The sequence below is a fragment of the Microcaecilia unicolor genome, chromosome 8 (genome assembly GCF_901765095.1).
Source record: "Microcaecilia unicolor chromosome 8, aMicUni1.1, whole genome shotgun sequence".
NCBI classification, from domain to species: domain Eukaryota; kingdom Metazoa; phylum Chordata; class Amphibia; order Gymnophiona; family Siphonopidae; genus Microcaecilia; species Microcaecilia unicolor.
In genome coordinates this window covers 51,263,425-51,283,033 of record NC_044038.1, presented here as the reverse complement: position 1 = coordinate 51,283,033, position 19,609 = coordinate 51,263,425, and the positions used below count along the sequence as shown (strand labels likewise).

Here is a 19,609-nt window from a genome sequence, read left to right as displayed (position 1 = left end):
GGGTAGGGGCAATCTAGAGGAAGGGTATCAAATGGTGCAGCCTCTCCACATTCAGGTCACGTGTAACAACAGAATATGAATACTCCAAGAGAAAGGGTATACAAAAATAGTCATTTAAATGCCTTAAAGCTATAAGAGCTATTCTTTTAGTGGAAGGAAAATTCTAGAATCAGGGGTTATAGTATGAGGCTCAAAGTAGACAGACTCAGGAGTAACATAAGGAAATATGTTTTCAAAGAATGGGTGGTTGATACAAAAAAACAGTCTCCCAGTAAAGGAGAAGGAAGTAAATACAATATTAAGAATTCAAAAAGACCAATAAACACACAGGAATAGCACCAAGAATGCTACTCAATCAGAAGACGACTTGATTTATTTAAAAAAAATCAAAAACTATACAAGTTTATAAAAATAAAATACATAATACTTCAGCATCAAATACATAATATTTTACAAAGGTAATACAAAATTGACAAAAATTTTTTAAATATTCACAAATGCAGCTTTAGACATTATCCCCAGGCAGCAGTTAAACCTTATTAGTCATTCAATCCTTATAAACAACAGAGATGACGTGTGACTAGAGATTATAATTTTAAGTTAATGCCAAGACCTGTATCTGTACAACATGCTTAAAACTGACAGTCTGAGTTGTGCTTAAATGCAGAACCTGCGGAGTTTGCCACTGCTAGGAGTGGACAGAGGATCTCAGTGGGAAGGAAGTTAAAAACGCTAGGAGGGAGCAGAGCACTAACATACAGCACTAAGCACTCTAAAAAGACAATTACTTTAAAATAACATATTGCATGGATTTTCTAGCACTTTTTAACTAATCCTATTGGAAATAACTTCAATTTGATGAGAATGAGGTAATTTTCAACAAGATAGGTAGGTGCTGTTGTCTGCTCCACATTTTCCCCAAGCTTGGCCTTGATCTGTGAACTTTTATGGAAGTTAATCTACATCTGAATGAATGGATTAAACTAAGGTTTTCTTCCAGGTTCTAGGAACTCTGTTTCTCTCTGCTCCTACTGTAGACAGTATCCAGGAAATTACTCCAGGAACATATGGATCATTGACCAGCTTTGCAGGGCCTTGAGGTGCATGCCAACAATGGAATAAAGATGTACATCTAGCCCCAAACTGCAGAAAAAAAATATAATATTTTCTCTCTTTCAGGATACATATGGCTATACTTCACTGTTATGTGCACTGTAAGAAGGATTTATATCTAGTTGAAGTTTTCACTCAGTTATTTCAAAATACCTCACTCTACTCAGATGGAGAATAAACATAGTGAGGCCTTCACATTGGATTCTGGCCAGTTTGAAAGCCTTACGAATGTGCTCGCTGGATAAAATATGGCTGCCTGCTATTCCATATTTACTGGTCTAATCAGATAACAGAATTCGAGAGTCTGGAATGATGACTGGTACATCATAAGGAGAATTCTCTTACAAAATGACTTGGCACTATTTAACTGGTCAGAACAGATGCTGACCGGTTAAATAGCACTTAACTGGTTATCCGCCGATATTCAGTGGGGGATAACAGGCTATCCTCTGCTGAATATCTGCGGTTAGTGGCTGGTGGATAACTGGTTATATCATTTGTTATTACTGGCTATCCGCCAATTTTTAAACCAGACTTGGCGGTCATATTTGGCCACATCAAACCCTGGTATATCTTTGGCCGGTTTAAAGATAACCGGCTATGCAAAGTAGCTGGTTATCTTCACACCGGTGGAACTCCCCCCCCCCCCCCCCCCCAAGATATTCAGTGCTGATCACTGGAAACAGCCCAGCATTGAACATCCGGGTTCAGCGTGGACCACGGGAGACAGCCCAGCTATCTTCCACAGTGTGAATATCGGGGACATACTGTCCAATTTCATTATGAGGTAGGAAGATATGAAGGATATCATAGAAACATTTTGGAAACTCACTTCTGGGCTCATTCAGTTTAACAAAATACAAAACTGGTCTGTGAAAACTTCATTTAAGAGTTTGGGAAGAAACAAGTAAGGGATTAACACAACAATAATTCAGTCAGTAGTAAATGCTAAACCTTTAAAAGTGCTTCATTCTGATTTTTATCCTCCTTTTGAAGTAAAATATAAGTGTTCAAATATTTGAAAGCTCTTGGTTCGTCATATCTTTAAATATTTAAAACAAATTGGACTGTTACACTGTAAAGCAAAGTCTATACTCCCCTACCTTGACACATCTAACAAAAATTAACTGCAAAACTGACAACTCAGAGCAGGACATTTTTAAAAACTGGGTTTGGCCACAAAAATGGTACTACCTTTTTATTCTATTGAACTGTGAAAACACAGGAATGAAACCTTTTTGACTAAAAAATGATCTAAGAATAAGCTCATTGGAGAAAGGAAAACTAAAATAAAATGGACAAATGTGTTTGCAGAACGTCTTTAAAAGGAGTGGCAAAAATTGCAATTAGAATATCTCTAGAAATCTTGTTTTATGCCCTCTCCTCATTGTTTTACCTTAAGCTTCAGTTTGTACATAAATCTGATCAGTTACTTCTTGCTCTTATTCTCAATCATTGAACTGTGTTGAAGGGAAAGGGCACATCCCAGTATTGTGTGCAGCTGGGCGTGAAGGGATAGGTCTCACATTTTTCCATGACTTTTGTTGGGTCTACACCTGGTTTGAAGCTGCTACCGAGGGGGTTTCTGGATGAGTGCGTGAGGTGGAGGTTAAGAGGTCTATGGAAATCTGTCCCTTCCTGTGATAAAATCATCACCTTGCTGCATGGTGCAAAACCTTAATTATATACAAGTAGCAGAGTTTTTACAGTGTCATGGGAATATTTTGTCTCAGCTGCTATGAATCTCATCTCCCCCATACCTCATCTACATAATCCAAATTCTCCTGGTGGTTCTGTTGGACTTTGCTGGATGGCTGTTTGCTCATTGCCTCTGGATTCCCCACACCAGTACCTCATTGTAGGCAGCAGTGAAGAGAAGTCTACCAGATGGAGTGACTCTGCAGAGGTGAATAGAGTCATTGTGTCCAAGGTAGCCTTGTTTTGTGCTGTTTGTGCAGTCAATCAGTTGCAGTATTCGCTCTATGCCCACAATGCAAAAAAGAGAAATAAGACAGAGAAACGGTGTCATTACTTTATATGATCCTAGAAATGGCTTAGCAAGGAATAGGGACTATGTGAGGGCAGAGGGATAGATCCTGGAGTGGGAGGTTTTGTTATCCTAGCAGAGCTTCTGCTGTATGGAGGTCAAAATGATTATGTAAAGGTCTTAGGTCCGTGTTCGCACAATATGATGTTCTGTATTTAGCTGTGGTGTTAGTGCTGTAACCAGGGGTGTGCTGGTAAATTGTTAACAGGGGGCTCTCTCTCGCCAGCAAAGTAAAAGAGAATTCAGGAGGGGCCCAAGCCCACATTTTGGGATCCACTTGTTAAAGTAGCCATGGAGAACCGGCTCCCAAAATTCTTAAAAACTTAACAAACGGCTCTCGAGAGCCTGTGAGAGCCTGCTCCAGCACACCACTGGCTGTAACTAAGACCATCACTGGGCTAAATGGTACTGCCTTAGGAAGTTGAGGGGTGTACCCCCACTGACTGGCTGGCTGTGGGGTCTCCTTTCCGATGACATAGTACTCTTCCAAAGGCATGATCATAAAGGAATCTATGCTGCTATTGCAGAGACAATAAGAGCATGGTGCCTCCTGATCTGGTATGCCAGGCAGTTGTTGATCTTACCTGCCACTTCTTTATTTATTTATATTCATTTGATAGTGTGTTTTTCCCTAAGGGTAAGGCACAAGGTGGATTACATAGAACATACAAATTACTCTATGTAGAACAGTAATGCATACATAACCAGTGTGACAAAACTGTGGGTTTGAGCCTGTAACTTGCATTATTTCTTGAAGTGTATTTCTCTAGTTTGACCAGCAGGTGGTGTATATTTATGTTTAAAGCTGTTACAGAGAAAAGACCTGCAGAGATGTGGCCAGCTATTTTTGAAACTTGTTGTCCTGGGCTCTGATTGGCCCAGGAGCTCAATTTCATTTGGAATGTACTTGCTTTTGCTCCGTCTTAGCCAAGGAGAAGAGAGAGACAGATCCCTTTGCTAAGGCCCTGTGAACAGTTATATTTGATAATCTGTGAGCAGCATATTTCCTGATCACCCCGGGTACTTTTTAGAAAGTAAACAAATGTTTAGATAGTTTTATAATTGATCCATTTTTCAGTTACCTGTTTGCTGATTGCACATTTTCTGTTCACTGTTCAAGTTGTAAATACAGCAAAAAACACCAAACGCCTTCAGAGACGGGACACAGTTCTTTATTGGTAACAATCAATATTCCAATATGGACCCAACACAGGCCGTGTTTCTGTGCACAGAGCCTGTGTCAGGGGTCAAGTGTGTTCTAATATGAAAAGAATGCTATATGGAGCAACCAAGCTTCTTCTTTATGAAATAGAAAGATAATCTGTCTGTTTTATAGAGTAGTTACTCAGTGTATCAGGATCATTAAGTCCCTCCGTTCTTTGATAAAGGAACAAAACCATAATATAGCAAAAAGCACCAAGACATTATGTAGTTTTGTCTTCTGAGTAGCTGAGTACGTTGTTCCTTGGTTGCTGCATATAGCATTCTTTTCATATTAGAACACCCTTGACCCCTGACGCAGGCGCTATGTGCCGAAACACAGCCCGTGTTGGGTCCATACTGGAATATTGATTGTTACCAATAAAGAACCGTGTCCCGTCTCTGAAGGCTCTTGGTGCTTTTTGCTGTATTTTGGACTCTGTTCTGTACCCTGGACCCTCTCCGTATTGCTACACTGTTCAAGTTGTGACAGTAAACCTGTTTAGTTTGTTGACTCTGATGTCTGGACTGATAAAGAATCCTGGTGGTTTGTGTATTGGGTCTGTGAGTGTTTTTTGGGAACTGTGGGACCATATCAGTGTGGCCCCAGTAACCTAGAAATCACTGGGGATAATTTCAGAGCAGGAGACTCACCCAGAGGTGGTTGTGACCCACTCGGTGGGAGGAGGGTGCTAGTGTTGAGCACAAGCAGAAGGTGCAGGCGGACCCGAGCTGTGCTGGGGATAGATCCTCTAAATGGCTGTGGGGTAGCCCCAGGCGGGTGGCTAGGCATTTTGTGACAATCAGGTTTAAATGCATGAGTACAGAAATGAAGCAAGAACAATGGCCAGAATGATGGTTGATAAAGGATAAGGAGAACATTGGATACAAGAGTGATGCAAGATACACCGAGTACCAAACAGAGGAGAGAACAGCCTAGCTTTCCAAACTATGGATGGCAATCCCAAATGGGATCACCAAACCGGTATTTAAAATTGCTACCTTGGTGGGCACTTTATAGGACATCAATGTCCTGCACCACCTGGGTGTTGTGTGCTTTCTGCACCTTGCAAATTAGATTCATGGCTGCAGAAAGATTAGTGAGTACTAGCCTAGAAAAAAAGGCAAACCTTGGGAAAAGAACGTATGGTGATAACAGTAGGGGACAGACAGGGTAGTAATGAAAAAAAGCCTTTTGAAAAGAGTCTACGGATACAGTTTGAGAGGTATTTTGTTCTGTATTCTGTGTGAAAAGTAGCTAAATGCATGACGCCGCACATATGTTAATCTTGCTGATGCCAGTAGTGGGGAAGATCAAAGACAAAGCATACTGTTTTGAAATTTTACCCTGCTTTCAAGCAGGAACCACTGCAGTTTTTGCAAATTTGGCTTCTACTAATAGTCTTGCCACCAATTTCTGTAGAAGGCCCTGGCTGTGACTGCAGTAATTTTCTTGTTACTCACCACTGGAACCGACGGCTGCAAGAGGTGTTGTGGAAGACAGGCTCAGGGATGTGGCAAAGTACAATAGGGGAATTGTCTGAAGCACCTGAGTTCAAATCAGGGGAAATAAAACAGACAAAATGAGATCTCTCATTCTAAAGAGAAGAGTAGGTGGTGTGCCCCAGTTCTTTTACATAACTTAACTCATCTAGCATTACTGACTCATGAAGATACACAGGGTGTACACATGTATTCACAGCAATATATAACTATGCATGAAATATCTATTAAATAGATAAACATGACATGCTGAGCATCCTATATGAAGAGAATTATTACTGATTCCGTACATTCACTAAAGTTTATCTAACAGTTTCCTACAGACCAACATACAACCAATACACCAATTTTAACCTGACATCACCCTATAACGGTCCTACTACAATTTCTTCTTCATGTTTTAATTTTCAGATTAACAGGAGTAACTCTACAGCACCTACAGTATCATAACCTTAGTAACCATTTATCATTGTAACAAAATCAAAAGGTTGTTAATTATCATCCTTCAGAACACCTCTCCTCCACCATGCATGTTGTCTGAACCACTGCTCACATGTACTCCCAATTTTTGCAAAGGTTTCCATAGATTGATGACATATTACTGTAATCTCATTCATAGTATAAATATCCCGTAAGGGCTTAAAAAGTTTGTTTAGATGGGAGAGCATTGCTCTCCAACAAACAACACACCTGCCTGCTAAAAAGCCAAATGTCATACGTTTTCCTTCACAGGGTCACTCTCTTCCAATTGGGCATTTAACAAATAAAAACACTTTCCCCAGAATTTCTGTAAGCATTTTTCCCATCTCTTTCCATAATTTAGGACTTCTACATATTGCCACCACATACTGTATGAAAAAAGTTCCCTATTTGGCCATATTCTCTCCAGCACCACCACTTCTGTCTGTAAACATCGCAATGCCATATATATCCTATACAGGACCTTATATCCATTCTCTAGAAGACCAGACGATAAAGGGTCAGTGAATGACCCACTCACTCTTAATACATACTTGGGGATCTCTGTTCATTGCCCGAATCCAAGTACTGTATTTCTTTTCAAACCTAAATCTTTGTAGCATTCTAGCTATAAATGCCCAGGGAATTCTGTCAAATGTTTTCTCTGCATCTATGGCAAACAGCATAGTGGACACTGCCCTGTGCTTCAACAATGAAATCAAGCTTAGCATTCTGATATCTCCTAGAATAAAATCCTGCCTGATCTTCGTGAATTGAGAGGTAAAAGGTAATGTTCTTTGTGCCAAAATTATATCATCCAAAGTCAGCAGAGATCAGGGTTTGTAGAAAACTACAGATGGTCTGATCTTTACCTGATTTCAGGCTCACTGTGATACCAGTCATTTTCATTGAAGAAGCTAAGTCCCCTTCTGTATTATTATTTAGAAAGTTCACATAGACTCTACCAACGTATCTTTAAATTTCTTACAAACGTTTGCAGTTAGTCCAAGCCCAGGGGCAGTCCCTTCTCTTATGGATCAAATAGTGAAGCGTACCTCTTCCTTACTTATGCCTTTCTCAAGCAAACCTCCTTTATCCTCTGTTAGCTTGGGCAAAGGAAGGCACTCCCTGAAAATATTAATCAATTTCCTGGTCCCAAATTAATTCATCCCATAGATAGTTTCCTCACCATCCTCATTATTCATAAAATACTCTTCTAAGCCTCCTTGGACTCACAAACCACATTAGACTCTGGAAGGCTGTCATTAAGTCTGTAAAATGTTAGACTGCCCTTTCACTTTGCAACTGTACTTCTACCCAAACTGGGGCATGATCCTACAATAGGATGGGATCAATGCTACCTCTGCCATGTTTTTCATCCATGATTTTTTTCTACCCACGTATCAATCCTTGAATAAGGTCTGTGAGGTCATGAGCAGAAGGTATAATCTCTTACTATAATTTTTCACATACCATGAGTCAACTAATTGGAGAGATGTCACCATCTGCCTTAGCTTCTGCCTGTGTGCCCTTTCTCCCCAGGGCCCAAGTTATCCAAATTAAGCACCAAGGTGATGTTTCAAGTTCAAGTTTATTACAGATTTACTATTCCTATCAACTATTAACTTTCCCTTGTCGGTTTGCAAAACTCTATCCTCCAATTACTCAAAGAAAATGGCTTGCTGAACATTTGAAACAGACACAAACACCTGTAACCCTCATACCTTGATTATCTATAGTTAGCTTTATATAGAGTCTCCTTTCATCCTTATCCATCTCTAATATCTATTGCCCATCATTTGGAGACAAAAATCCCTAACCTCCTTTTCTATGTTCTTTGTTACTGTCTATGCCGAGAGTCTCTCTATTTTCAGTTTTCTAGTGACATTTTCAAAGCGCTATAATATAGAGTACATATGTTTGGTATACCACAAATTAGGACCCATGATGAAGGCAAATTAACTGCCGAAACACTGTAGTGTTGGGTCAGTACCTTCTGTACTCTACCCTTGTTTTGCTGCCAGAAGACTATTTTATGTTTTGTAAGATAAGAAGACTGGTTTTTGTCAATAAATTGAGCCATTGAATACATCCTGACTTGCAGGTTTGGCTCCTTCTGTCCTTCTCCTTTCTTTGTTACTGGCAGCCAGAAATTTGTGTGGAAACATTCTCTCTCTCTCTCTCTCACATCAGCTCTTCAAGTCTGTTTTCTGGACTAACATGATATCTGCTCATATGAACTTGACCTCCTTTAAAAAAAAAAAAAAGGATTTGCTGCTTGGTCCCTCAGTTCAGCCCTTCGGCATTAATCAACACAATTGTTAGGGAAACCATCATCTATCTTTCCTCTAGTCACCACACAGTATCTATTATATATTAACTTTCTATTCCACACTTTCATCCTAATAAAATTTGATACCTGCATCCCCCAAATATTCCCCTCCCACCCCATCTTCCTCCCTTTATATATCACTTGCTACTCTATCCTGGCAGCACCCCCCCCCCCCCCCATTTCATTGAGTATTGACACCATCCAACTTGGCACTAAGGGGTCTGTATTTGGGTAGGAAGGCTCCTATCCAGTTAAATCACAGTGGCACTTAATCAGAGAGTGGTACTGAATATCCACAAGACCACTGTAGCACACTACAGTTAGTGTCAAGGTGGTTCAAGCGCTAACACAGCTGTCCTTATTTGCCTGGATAGCTATATGGGTACTGGCACTGTGTATTAGTGGTAGCTGGATAACTTTCAGGAGCCGTTGGAGACCCAGATCTTCATTTCCAGTACCTGGACTGGCAATAAATATCTGGGTCTAATTCAGCCTGTAGCAGATCAGTGTTTAAAAAAAAACAAAAAAAAAACACTGCCCACTGGTAGGCTGAATGTTGCCTGGTAAAGCTTTTTACAGCCATTCATAAATCCCAACATCCTTCCACCTCAAACCATTCTTAAGCCCTATATCTCTCTAAACATACATATCCACATCCATCCATTCTTCTCTTATAGTCCCCCACCTCCACTGTTCTCTCTAAGCTGAGCGGAAGTCCTCCACCTATAATTCTGCCAGTGGAGGGTGCTGTTTCACAGTCACATTTTCAATAGTGAGGGACAGGCAAACTCTGCAGGATTCCATGGAACCTGCCTGTCCCTAGTAATTGAAAACACAATTGAAGCACCACCCCTCACTGGCAATGCAATTGGAGGACACTCACTCAGCTTAGAAGGAACAGTGCCCAACCCCTATACCATTCAACCAATAAACTTGCTCTTAGTTCATGCCACACACTGTTTTTACCACTTAGCAGTGTCCCTGTTATAATGTGTGAAGAAAAAAATCCACAGTCTGAAAACGAGTCTGCTTCTGTGAAGCCTTTGCAGTTTTGTAGTAAGTTTTCATAGAGCAGTAAGTTTTCACATATCGTCCTTCTTCTTGCCCGCTCACCTTCTCCCCCCCTCACCCAAAAGCAGGTTTTCATCCTTTGAAAACCTTTTGCCACTTTCCATGTAGTTCTCGAGGCACTGACTTTACCGTGGAACATAGCCAGCCTGCAATTTGGGGGCGGCCCCCAAGGTGGAATAAGGGAGCAACACATTCCTCTCTCTCCTCCCTCCCCCCATGTGGGCATACCTTTGCTGGCAAGGATGTTGAGCCCCACCAGCCAAATAAATGGACTGCCGCCACTCCCTGCTGCTTGATTCTGGCTCTGAGCAGTATGCCATGAATTCTCACTTATACTTGAGAAATAAGTCCTGGCGTTCTGCTCAGGGCCAGAAACAATCAGCGGGGAGCAGCGGCAGTCCATTTATTTGGCTGGCGGGGCTCAGAATCCCTGCCAGCAAAGGTAAAAGAGTTCAGAGACACCAACGGTGGCCCATCTCAAGGCTGGAGATTTACCACCACTATTCTGTCTAAAACCAGTTCTGGCAGACGCACATTCAAAAACTGACATATTCTTAATACATCCAAAACTAATTATTTTCTCATTTCTATCTTCCAAAATGCAGATGTACAAATCAGCAGGACCCAAAGCAGTCCAAAATAAGTAAAGTCAGAAACACAGTATATACCTAATAATTCAACCACCCTTAGGATTCACCTTTGGGGTTAAAAAGCAAAACCATGTTCATGTAAGGACTACATAAATGAATTAAAACGAAATTTAAAGCAAATGCCCTTAATATGTGATACATGGTAGCAACAATGAAACAGTGATAGAAATTTCACATAGCAAGCAGCCTGAGCCAACAGATTTATATTTCATTGAACATAATTAACTTTGTACGGGCTTGGCAGCTAATAGTGTGAACTGGCCAATGTTGGCACATTTAGACTGACTCTGGACAGTTCTGAATGAAGGAAATCCTTCCCTCATTATTCAATACCTTCTCTGTGAAATAGTAGTAATAAAAAAAAAAAGGCACGTGCACTTTTATAATATACCACTGCATTTCACAAAACAAAAGGAGCAAGTTCCCACATGCCATCTTTTTCTTTTGATGTAGGCACAGGAAAATAAAAAGATGTTCTTTCTCTGAGTAACAGGGTTGTGCAAAATGGTGGAATATTTTTTTTTTCAATTTTCTGTAAAATGCTTGATTTTAGTCTATAAGATATGCTCTCTATGATCCGCAACATCTGCAATCATTTCTTGAAAATAAATTTCTAAGCCAATTAGAAAATGCAGATCAAATGGAAGCAGCTCACTGACTAATATGTGGTTATGTTAGTGAATGCTCGGTTTCTTTTTCTTAACATATGATTATGTTTTGTATTAATATCCCTCCTTGATTTACCTACTCTCTCCTTTTTGGGGACCAAGGTTATTGCTTAATGTTTGGTAAAAGTCTGCGATTAGCAGATTTGTTTTCCTTTGTACTATTTTCTTAAGATTACTGTTTGCTTTTTCAAGTGAAGGTTGTCCTTGAATTGTAATTTTCAGATTTCAATAAATATAAAATAAAAAAATAGAAAGACTATGGATTGTGTATTTGCTGCCTCTGTTACTGTATCACAGATGGCATCGCTTTCATGTGACTCTCCATTATCTTCTTCCCAGTTCTCTTCTCTGCTGCCCATGTAAGCAAACTCCCTTAAATCTGCATTTTTTCACTGAGTGATCATTTCTACTACACACAGCAACTCTCCAGCACTTTTCACAGAGCTTGGGTGTTTGTGCCTCTACTGATGAAGAATAGGATCAGTTGGATGGAGCGCTCTGCTTCAGTGTCCATATTGTTGGATGATGTCACTTCCTACTCTACAACAGTTTCATAACTGATACTGACCCTCCCTCCCCCAATACACAGTACTGTCAATGTACTTAAATCCTGCCTAATTATTCCATAACCGTGAGACATAGGAAGTAGTTCCTACCTTTTTCTGGTAAAGGCTGTAAAACAGAATCTCCTTCTCTATCCCAAAGCCCACACAGAGCAGAGTGCCTCTCTCCCATGGGCAGAATGCAGCCAGGCTTGGGGGTTGGACAGAAGGCTCCTAAGAAGGAAAAAAAAAAGAATGATTGAATCTGTATGGCTCCCGCTTTCAAACAATCATTGAATCATTGCAAATCAATAAGACCTTGGTTCTTCATAGATAGTGTGGACATTTCAGCCACAGAAGTGGTTACATTACCGTGTAAAGGAGCTAGATGGGAAAGGATTCCAAGCTAAGAAGTCTCTAGAAAAGACTTAAAAACACATGCGCAGGAATTCCCGTCACTATACCAGTATTCAAAACCCCATACAGTAAAACACTCTCCTCAGTTTATTTTCTTCCACGGCACCGACCGCACCACAAAGGGATTCCGTCTCTCAGTTTGTACCGTTTATTTTCAATCTTCTTGCCTGCCTAAATTCACTTACCTCTACTTAAAGAATTTGACTTGGCCGCAGTAATTTTCTCACGGTCTTCTAAAAAAACAGGCTTTAAACGCTGCACCATGTAGCAGAAAAATGTCTTTGGCAGACCTGAATGAGGTGTGTATCCGCTGTATGGGTCTGTCTCATCCTGTCTCCAGTTGTCCAAATTGTATGAGAATGTCTCCCAGAGCAAGAAAAATACAAGAATTAGAGCAGAAGGAATTCCTCCTTCAGAAGAAAAAATCCCCAGTGAAAATCCTCTAATTCTAACTCTATTGTGCAGCCGGACAGTGAAGTTCTGAGCGTTAGCACTGCTCCTCTGCTGCAAAGGGCTTCTTCCTCTCATGCCCATAAGCATGGATATCAGCTGCAAATGCCCCTTCTCAGCATGGCATTGATGAGTTAAACAGCAGCATCTCCTCAGCGCAACAAGCTTCCCTGCCCTGGCACCAGTGTCATAGTGATGAAGAACTTCCTCCACTCCGCCCCAGTGTGTATATGGACCAAATATGGAACAGACCCATTAAACAATGTAGAAAATCATCTCCTCCTCTCTCTGTGCCGGTGGTTGGTGCCAGATGACAGGAACAATGACCCACTAACAATGCAACCGCCGGATAAAGCTAAGAAAAAATCTCCTCCTAGACAACCCAGCAAGTCTAGCAGGCTGTCATCAACTTCCCATTTACCACCTCATCAGTCTTCTCATAGCAGATCTTCCAGACACTCCCCCCCCCCCCCCCCCCCCCGTCTCATCCAGCAATTCAGGAACTCTGGGACCAGTTCCTTACAGAGAAAGTACCATCCCTTCCAGCTGACAGAACAACTCAAGCTCATCTCTCTTCAAGGGCAGCTCCTCCTTCTACACCTAGGAGGCTCTGTTCCTCTATGCTCTAACTTCATCTTCTTTATTGGAGTAGGCTCTTGGACTGGGCCTTTCCTTCATCTCCTGCTTCCTGGAATTCGCTGTCCACACTGTTCGCCATCTACTCATTCCTTCAGGTGGTCTCTGGGAATACTGTTGGATCCATCACTGCCAGAATCTAAGACGACCTCATTACCAGAGGATACCTTTTATTGGAAGTTCTTACAGAAAATTTTGAAAGATTTAGAACTTCCAGCCCAGGCTACACATGATCCTAGAGCAAAATGCATATCTGGATGCACCAAAGGACATAATTGCTTTGCCACTGCATAAGATCCTTCTGGATTTGCACAAGAAAATGGTATACTCCTTTTATGTCTCATTGTACATCATGGACTATTGACAAATATAAGATGCACTCTGCTCTAGGCTTTGGAAAGCTGCAACTTTTCCATCATTCTATGGTGGTAGAGTCTGCGCTATGAAAACATAAGAGTTCTAGAAGTGGCCTAATGGTTAGTGTAGTGGGTTGGAGACCTGGGGAACTGGGTTTGATTCCTGAAGCTGCCTAATGGTCAGCAGTGGGTTGAGATCCTGTGGAACCAGGTTCAATTCCTTCTGCAGCTCTGTGACACTCTGGGCAAGTCACTTAACCCTCTGTTTCCCCAGGTACAACAGTAGTACAATGTGCTACTTAGATTGTGAGCCCACTAGGGACAGACCCAGTACATGTAAAATAAAACTGTAAACCGCTTAGGTCTAAGCGGTATATAAGCACTTAAATGAACGAAATTAATTCAAATTTTCCACCAGGTAGAGACCAAAAATTCCTAGACCTTATGGGTAAGTGCATGTTCCAGAATAAAAAGCTCAGTGCTTGAATTGCAGCGCACTATTTCACCATAACAGAGTATATCTATAAGATTTTAGACAGACTTAAGCCTATGACTGAGGTTATTTCTAAAGGACTCAGCTAAAGTGTTTGATTCTACTTTACAAGACTATGAAGATTGTTCAAAGCATGTGATCAGAGCTGCACATGATGCTTATGAAACAGCAGCCAGAGGAAGTGTGGTGGCCATCTCAGCTAGGAGAATGGCTTGGCTCAGAGCATTTAACTTGTGTGAGGATGTTCATGAAAAAGTCACAGATGCCCCTTGTAATGGGGAAAACTTATTTGGCGACAAAGTTAAACAGATTAATCCATCAAAAGGGACTAATATTTTTAATGACGTTGGTAGAGGATATTGAACAGCTTAATTCATCTTCCAAAAGATATAGTTCTATCAAGGAAAGAGATCACATTATAACCATAAACAATATCAACTTTACCATAGATCCTATTCTTCTTACAATGTTGTTAGCCTAGACCAGTGTTTCCCAAGTCCAGTCCTGGAGTACCGCTAGCCAGTCAGGTTTTCAGGATATCCACAATGAATATGCATGAACTTGATTTGCATACACTGCCTTCATTATATACAAACCTCTTTCATGCATATTCATTGTGGATATCCTGAAAACCTGACTGGCAAGAGGTACTCCAGGACTGCACTTGGGAAACACTGGCCTTAACAGCCTCAGCAAAACAGAGACCCTAGAGACCGCAAGTTGCAAAAACCTGCACAACAGTAGGTTACTAATCCATCACCTGCTTTTTGACAGCCAGAGTTTACTTCACCTCCCAGTTGGGGGCAGACTGACAAAGGTTGTTTTTTTTTTAAACAATGGAAACTTATTACCAGAGATGCATGGATTTTGAACATCATCAAGTCAGGATACTGAATGAATTTCATCTCTCACCCTTCTCAGACAACCATGGCTTCATTTTGAGTCCCACATTCTCACCTATGCAAGTTAAACGAGGAAGTCAATGTTCTGTTGCAAGCATGGGCTATAGAACAGCTTCACCCCGCTACTCTTCTTCCAGGTTTCTACTCCAAATATTTCCTCATACTTAAGAATTCTGGAGGGAGGCCCATTCTCGATCTGCATGGCCTCAACCAATTCCCAAAAGATTAAAGTTTTGCATGAATTCTTTGGCCAACATTCTTCCAAAGGGTAGTTGGCATGTGTCTATAGATCTCAAGGATGTCTATCTTCACATCCCAGTCTGCCCCACACACAGGATTGTATTTGAAATTCACACTAGCTGGGGAACATTTTCAATATAAAAGTACTGCCCTTTGGGCTCTCAGTGGCAGCACATCTGAGAAAGCAAGGGATTTTTATATTTCCCTATTTCAACAACTGGCTAATTCCTCAGGAATTATCTGTAGTTCTCCAATCTACTTCAACTCTTCTGACCAACTTGGGATTCATAATAAATTATCAAATATCAAACCCGTTACCGACTCAATCTCTCCAATTCATTGGAGCAGTACCTCACACTCCCAATCTTATTGACTCTCTTCTTTCAGACCGAGCCTCTACAAATTCAGAAGATCGCTTCTTCGGTCATAGTACATATCTCGCCCACAGCCAGACAGCTAAAGGTTATCTTGGGACACATGGCTGCCAACAGTTCAAGTATTACCAACGGCCTGACTCCACATGAGGCATTTGCAATGGTTCCTAAAGACTGTTGGAATCAACTTACAGCCTCTCACCACCAACATTCAATTATCTCAGAACCTCAAACAATCTCTTCATTGGTGGACTGATTTTGATACTCTTACAAGAGGGAAATTCTTTCATCCTCCCATTCCTTCCATAGTTCTCACAACAAATGCATCAAAGACAAGCTGGGGAGCCCATGTGGGAAAATTTTAGATTCAAGCTGCCTGGTCATTGACAGAGCATTATCATCACAAACTTTGAGCTGAGAGTGGTGTGATATGCCCTGCTAACATTTGAACAAATTCTGAAGGGCCACGTCACTTTAGTAGACAGACAATCAAGTGGTGATGTTTTATATCTACTAATGTAAAGAAGGGGAAACCTGTTGAAGTACAGGGAATATTATATGGTTCAGACCTGTGACCTGGAAACCCTTTCTGGGATAGAAGTGATCACCTGGTTAGACCACACACCAGTCTGAGTGGATTTGCGGGAGGAGAGCAGGTCCACGGATTATGATATCCTCTTGGATGACTCGTAAGTGGATTGATAGGTGGAGCACCTATTGGAGGAGTATATTGAGTTCCATGTTACGGGCAACAATGAGGGGACAGCAGGGAGTTAAGCACCTAGAAAGATAATGGTTCTTCTATATTATGTATCTTGAAAACTAAGTGATATGATAGGAGATTGGCAGCCAGTGGGCTGTTCTGAAAGGGGTTACATGTCATATTTTTGATGGCCAGCGATTAGTTTGGCTGTATTCCAAAAGTGTTTCCTCTAAACCCAGCTCCCCCCGAGCCCTGCATAACATATAGTTCTGTATTTGGCTATACTGAAAAAAAAAACATGAGTTGGGGAAGACCATACTCTTCCTACAATTCTGAGTAAGGCAATATCTTCCCCTCTTCCCAGGTTTGACCTAATGTGTGAAGCTCCTGAGCTGCCCAGTGATGAAAAGTGGTATCAAACATGCTTGGTACAAACCCTGGAGCAAATTGCACTGCTGTTTCCAAAATGTATTGCCTTTCTGAAAAGAATCTTTCCCAAATATGGTACTAGAAAGGGATCTGGGTGTCGTCGTCGATAATACGCTGAAACCTTCTGCTCAGTGTGCTGCTGCGGCTAGGAAAGCGAATAGAATGTTGGGCATTATTAGGAAAGGTATGGAAAACAGGTGTGAGGATGTTATAATGCTGTTATATTGCTCCATGGTGCGACCGCACCTTGAGTATTGTGTTCAATTCTGGTCGCCGCATCTCAAGAAAGATATAGTGGAATTGGAAAAGGTGCAGCGAAGGGCGACTAAAATGATAGCGGGGATGAGACAACTTCCCTATGAAGAAAGACTAAGGAGGCTAGGGCTTTTCAGCTTGGAGAAGAGACGGCTGAGGGGAGACATGATAGAGGTATATAAAATAATGAGTGGAGTGGAACAGGTGGATGTGAAGCATCTCTTTCCAAAAATACTAGGACTAGGGGGCATGCGATGAAACTACAGTGTAGTAAATTTAAAACAAATCAGAGAAAATATTTCTTCACCCAACGTGTAATTAAACTCTGGAATTCGTTGCCGGAGAACGTGGTGAAGGCGGTTAGCTTCGCAGAGTTTAAAAAGGGGTTAGATGGTTTCCTAAAGGACAAGTCCATAAACCACTACTAAATGGACTTGGGAAAAATCCACAATTCCGGGACTAACATGTATAGAATGTTTGTACGTTTGGGAAGCTTGCCAGGTGCCCTTGGCCTGGATTGGCCGCTGTCGTGGACAGGATGCTGGGCTCGATGGACCCTTGGTCTTTTCCCAGTGTGGCATTACTTATGTACTAAACAAGGAGGAACTGGTTCCAGGCATCTTTGTCAAGAAGCCATGCATATTTGAGACGCTACATTGCAGGAGGACGGTTTTCTAGTAGTGACATACTTCCCTGGATCCCAGAACCACCACCTCACGAGTGTTCTTAAAGAATATGATTATGTGAGACCTTTTTCCAGAGCTGAGGAACTCTGACCATCAATCTATTTGCAACCATGAGAAATGCAAAATGCGCTCAGTTCTGTTCCAAGATTCTAGCATCAACCAGATTTGCAGAGGATGCCTTCACAATAGACTGGAGTCACCTCTTCCTCTATACTTTTCCTCCATTTCCCATGGCGGCCAAAACAATACAGAAAATTTTAACAGACAAACCAAAGATCATCCTAATAGAATCAGACTGGCCTCGCCAGGCTTGGTACTCCTATAATGATAAGAATAGCCATATTGGGTCTGTCCAGTCGTCCATCTAGCCCAATATCCTGCTTCTAACAGTGGCTAATCCAGGTCACAAGTACCTTACAGAAACCCAATTATTAGCAACAGTCCACGCTACCAATCCAGGGCAAGCCGTGGCTTCCTCAATGTCCATCTCAATAACAGACTATGGACTTTTCCTCCAGAACTTGTCCAACCTTTTTTAAACCCAGATATGCTAACCACTGTTACCACATCTTCCAGCAACAAGTTCCAGAGATTAACTATTGAGTGAAAAAATATTTCTTCCTATTTGTTTTAAAAGTATTTTCATGTAATATCATTGAGTGTCCCCTGATCTTTGTACTTTTTGAAAGAGTGAAAAATCAATTCACTTTTACCTGTTGTACTCCATTCAGTATTTTGTAGACCTCAATCATGTCCCTCCCCTCAGCCGTCTCATTTCCAAGCTAAAGAGGCCTAATCTCTTTAGCCTTTCCTCATATGGGAGAAGATCCACACCTTTATCATTTTGGTCACTCTTCTTTGAACCTTTTCTAATTCCACTATCACTTTTGGGATACAGTGACTAGAACTGAACACAATACTCAAGGTGAGGTCGCACCATGAAGCGATACAGAGGCATTATAATATTATTGGTCTTATTTTGCATCCCTTTCCTAATGATTCCTAGCATCCTGTTTGCTTTTTTGGCCGCTGACGCACACAGGGCAGAAGATTTCAGCACTTTGTCTATAATGACACCTAGATCTTTTTCTTGAGTGCTGACTCCTAAGATGGACCCCAGCATCAGGTAACTATGATGTGGATTATTCTTCCCAATGTGCATCACTTTGCATTTGTCTACATTACATGTCATCTGCCATTTGGATGCCCAATCTTCTAGTTTTCTAAGGTCTTCCTGCAATTTTTCACAATCCATATGTGTTTTGACAACTTTGAACAGTTTTGAGTCATCTGCAAATGTAATCACCTCACTCATCGTTCCGATTTCCAGATCATTTGTAAATATGTTAAACAGAACCGGTTCCAGTCCAGATCTCTGCGGTACTCCACTAATCAACCTCCTCCATTGAGAAAAATGGCCATTTAACCCTACCCTCTATTTTCTGTCCAATAACAAATTCCTAATCCACAGGAGGACATTGCTTCCTATACCATGACTTTTTAATTTTCTCAGGTACCTCATGAAAGGCTACAGAGGAAATTGGAGGGTCATGGGATAGGAGGAAAAGTTCTATTGTGGATTAAAAACTGGTTGAAGGATAGGAAACAGAGAGTGGGGTTAAATGGGCAGTATTCACAATGGAGAAGGGTAGTTAGTGGGGTTCCTCAGGGGTCTGTGCTAGGACCACTGCTTTTTAATATATTTATAAATGATTTAGAGATGGGAGTAACTAGCGAGGTAATTAAATTTGCTGATGACACAAAGTTATTCAAAGTCGTTAACTCGCGACAGGATTCTGAAAAATTACAGGGAGACTGGGCGGCTAAATGGCAGATGACGTTTAATGTGAGCAAGTGCAAGGTGATGCATGTGGGAAAAAGAACCCAAATTATAGCTAAGTCATGCAAGGTTCCATGTTAGGAGCTACGGACCAAGAAAGGGATCTGGGTGTCGTCGTCGATAATACAGTGAAACCTTTTGCTCAGTGTGCTGCTGCGGCTCGGAAAGCGAATAGAATGTTGGGTATTATTAGGAAAGGTATGGAAAACAGGTGTGAGGATGTTATAATGCCGTTATATCGCT

The 19,609-nt window shown here is 41.3% G+C and overlaps 1 protein-coding gene across 1 annotated transcript in view; it reads right to left on the bottom strand.

Annotated features, from left to right (window-relative positions):
* Nucleotides 1-424: 424 nt before the first annotated feature.
* Nucleotides 425-19,609, bottom strand: part of WDR90 (WD repeat domain 90) — a 240,642-nt gene continuing 221,457 nt past the window's right edge. Inside the window, exons 41-43 of the mRNA XM_030212253.1 lie at nt 11,700-11,819; nt 5,825-5,909; nt 425-3,093 (exon numbers count right to left, since the gene is read on the bottom strand). Of these exons, the coding sequence (XP_030068113.1) occupies nt 2,936-3,093; nt 5,825-5,909; nt 11,700-11,819 (363 nt within the window). The 3' untranslated portion in view covers nt 425-2,935. The remainder of the gene's footprint in view (nt 3,094-5,824; nt 5,910-11,699; nt 11,820-19,609) is intronic.